The sequence below is a fragment of the Egretta garzetta genome, unplaced genomic scaffold, assembly GCF_000687185.1.
Source record: "Egretta garzetta isolate BGI_Z169 unplaced genomic scaffold, ASM68718v1 scaffold583, whole genome shotgun sequence".
In the NCBI taxonomy this organism is placed as follows: Eukaryota; Metazoa; Chordata; class Aves; order Pelecaniformes; family Ardeidae; genus Egretta; species Egretta garzetta.
This window is the reverse complement of record NW_009259189.1, coordinates 522,592-525,697: the sequence shown is the minus strand read 5'-3', so window position 1 is coordinate 525,697 and position 3,106 is coordinate 522,592. Positions and strand designations below refer to the sequence as shown.

At 34.3% G+C, this 3,106-nt stretch overlaps 1 protein-coding gene across 1 annotated transcript in view; it reads left to right on the top strand.

The window, feature by feature from the left end:
- The window catches only part of KIF15 (kinesin family member 15), a 35,899-nt gene that overhangs the window by 3,932 nt on the left and 28,861 nt on the right, over nucleotides 1–3,106 (top strand). The window contains exons 5-8 of the mRNA XM_035891326.1: nucleotides 4–80; nucleotides 1,204–1,241; nucleotides 2,216–2,313; nucleotides 2,700–2,879. Coding sequence (XP_035747219.1) covers nucleotides 4–80; nucleotides 1,204–1,241; nucleotides 2,216–2,313; nucleotides 2,700–2,879 — 393 coding nt within the window. The remainder of the gene's footprint in view (nucleotides 1–3; nucleotides 81–1,203; nucleotides 1,242–2,215; nucleotides 2,314–2,699; nucleotides 2,880–3,106) is intronic.

Below are 3,106 nucleotides of genomic sequence, written 5' to 3'. Positions count from 1 at the left end.
CAGGAGTCTGTGTTCTCAAGTGTGGCCAAAAATATTGTTGAATCCTGTATGAATGGCTACAATGGAACCATCTTTGCATAGTAAGTCATTTGGTGGTATTTCATAGCAGTTGCAACATTTGAGGAGATTGTGTTAATGAGTAGTTGTGGTTTTAAGTGCCAGAGCCTGCTTAATGTTACAGTAAACTTTGAAAGTGCTTCCATAGTGCAGCACAACATAAGGAATGTTCCTGCAGTATCGAAGAGTACTTTTTATTCCTCTTTCGGAGCAATCTATTTGTAGGTGTTATGCTTCTAATACTTGAGGCCAATAATGTGGATTTTAAGCTCATTTCACTTTTACCGTTGTTTGTCTAAAATCTAGAAGTTTTATTGTAGTGTTACAAGAGTTGAGCTAGTTGTTTTCAGTACGTCCATAGTAAAACGGAATGAAAATCACTTTAACTTGATATTTGGCCAGCTCAACTCATCAGTGAGTCTTATCTGCCTGTGGGAAAACTCATGAATGATAATTTTAACTTTCAAAATGTTTTCGAGGTAGAAATATATCCATGACTAGTAGCATGAATATTATTATATTAACTCTCAGTATTTTTTCATTTTGAAAACCGAGTAAGCACTTTGGTCACAAATGCTAATTTGAAGGACTGATCTAATCAAAACCTTACCGGGTTTTTTAGCCTAGCACAGCATTCGCAAAGCTGTGAAGTCTACTTTGTAACAAACGTGGAGGAAAGAAGTGAAATTGCCCTGAAGTTTCTCAAGCATGATTAATAACTATCATTAAAAAAAGGATATATCCAACTTAAACCCAAAATGAGAAAAATTGTGCACTACTGACTAACAAAAAACCCAAAAGGTTGACCCAAAAATTAGTTTAATGTATATCTTTGAAAGCATTCATTTTAATGCTAAGCTCCACTATTTCTCTTTCCAACTGAAATAAGGAAGAAAATGGGGGGGCAGGGGGGGGGAGCAGAGAGAAAAGGCGATATATCTAACAGAATTTCATGGTTAAATTTGCTGTTCTGTTTTTAAACCTTTTTAGCTGACTGATTTCTCATCTTGCCTCTGTCTCTTTTTATCTTCAGTTTATAAGACTTTTTTTTTTTTTTCATTTAAGCTGTGAGTTTTCCTTAAAAGATGCATATTACTGAAAAATTCAGAGGCAAAATAAAGCTTTGTTTTTGTTTTTTTTTGCTAGTGGCCAGACTGGATCAGGAAAAACATTTACTATGATGGGTGAGTGGATGAGAGAGCTTAATCTTTCCATGGTTTCTTAATGTGGGTTTTTTTTTTTCCTGTTGAGTTGAAATGTCTTGCTTAAACACCAGGGATGATTTAGATTTTTGTATTCCTGCAGATAACTTTAATGTTTAAGAAATGGTGTAGTACTCAGTGCAGTTGTTCTTGCTTTATATCAAAAGAGTGAAGTATAGGTACTCTTATCTGTCTTTTTGAAGATGTAGATTTTTTTTTCTATTTTTAACAGGAGAGAAGCTTTTCCATTAAATCAAACACTTTCAGTAAATTTTCTCAAAAATGAGTATTCTACTGTTTTCCCTGATTAGCTGATATCCCTTGCATGTGTAGAAAAATATCCTAGTATGCAAGGGCCTTCCATTTTAAAATATAGTGAGGTTTTCAAAATAATTGCTTCCTACCCAACTAGGCATTTAAGGCTTCTCTGTGTATGAAGGTATCCCCTGTGTATGAAGGTATCCCCTTGTAATCTTGTTCTTCATAGAGGGGTGATTTTAAATGCATTGATACTGTACTTGACATTAAAAAGCTACTGAAATAACCAAAACCAGTTTGGCCGACATGTTTTCAAGGACTACATAGAAATTAACTAAACATGGGGACAAATCTGCCCCATCTTGCTGGTTCTTAACATCAGGGTTAAGGTATTGATGTACCTGCACATTTGTACATGTTTTCTATGGAAGTCCAAGTAGTTTATACTATATTAGACTCAGGTAACTTATAGACAGATAAAATAAACTTTCACAAGCATAATTCAGGCTACATATAAATCTGGTTATGGAATATTATCTTAGATCTTGAAAGTTGATTTTATTGCATGTCTGATGTGGTTTTGCCATAAACTGACTAAAACCCAGTTGCTGAAGTCGTTTGTAATGACATCTTGAAAAGATCAACCATTATTCTTCAGTAGTACTAATTTATTTTTTTTAAATTAAAAATCTCTTTAGGACCATCTGATTCTGATAATTTCTCTCACAGTCTGAGAGGTGTAATTCCACGGAGCTTTGAATACTTATTTTTTCTAATTGAACGTGAAAAAGAAAAGGTACATTTATTTTATACTTACTATTGCAGTGAAAGTAATGTCTCACCTTAAAGATTAGCTAAGGCTGTTTGGTAAGCCCGACGTGTAGCAGTTAATTTTCCAGGATTATTGCCGTTTGCATTAAATTTATTAATGAGAAAAGCTTGTGTCTAGTATTCTACCAAATTACAGTATGCTTTCTTCATGCATGTGTGCTTATATTTGGAGTCTAAAAATGCATCTAGTTTGCTGGGTGTTGGTTGTCATCTGGGCATCAGAAATTTATAGTATGCAGAATATATAGCAAACTAGTACCTTTAGGTATGTATAAAAAGATATTTGCTGCCATGCAATGCCAGACTTAATAAAACAAATCTGTTTATAGTGTAAATTACTGTGTTTTTCAGGCTGGCAGTGGAAAGAGTTTTCTCTGCAAATGCTCATTTATTGAAATCTACAATGAACAGATATTTGACTTGCTAGATTCTGCTTCAGCTGGACTCTTTCTCAGAGAACACATCAAGAAGGGAGTCTTTGTTGATGGTGCTGTTGAACAGGTGTTGTCATCTGCTGCTGAAGCATACCAGGTATTTTTTGTCACTTTTTAATGTTTGGACTATTTATCTTGATGCTTATTTGGTAAATATTCCTTTTTTATTAAAGCACATACTTTTTGCACAGTGTCTGTGACATCCTCTTCCCCTTATCTCCATCCTCCAAAAAACAGTGTAAAAAGCTGTTTCTAGGCTTTTTCCTGACTATCCCATACATGTAAGAAATCATATTGTTCTGGAGTTTGGAATATATGAAATGC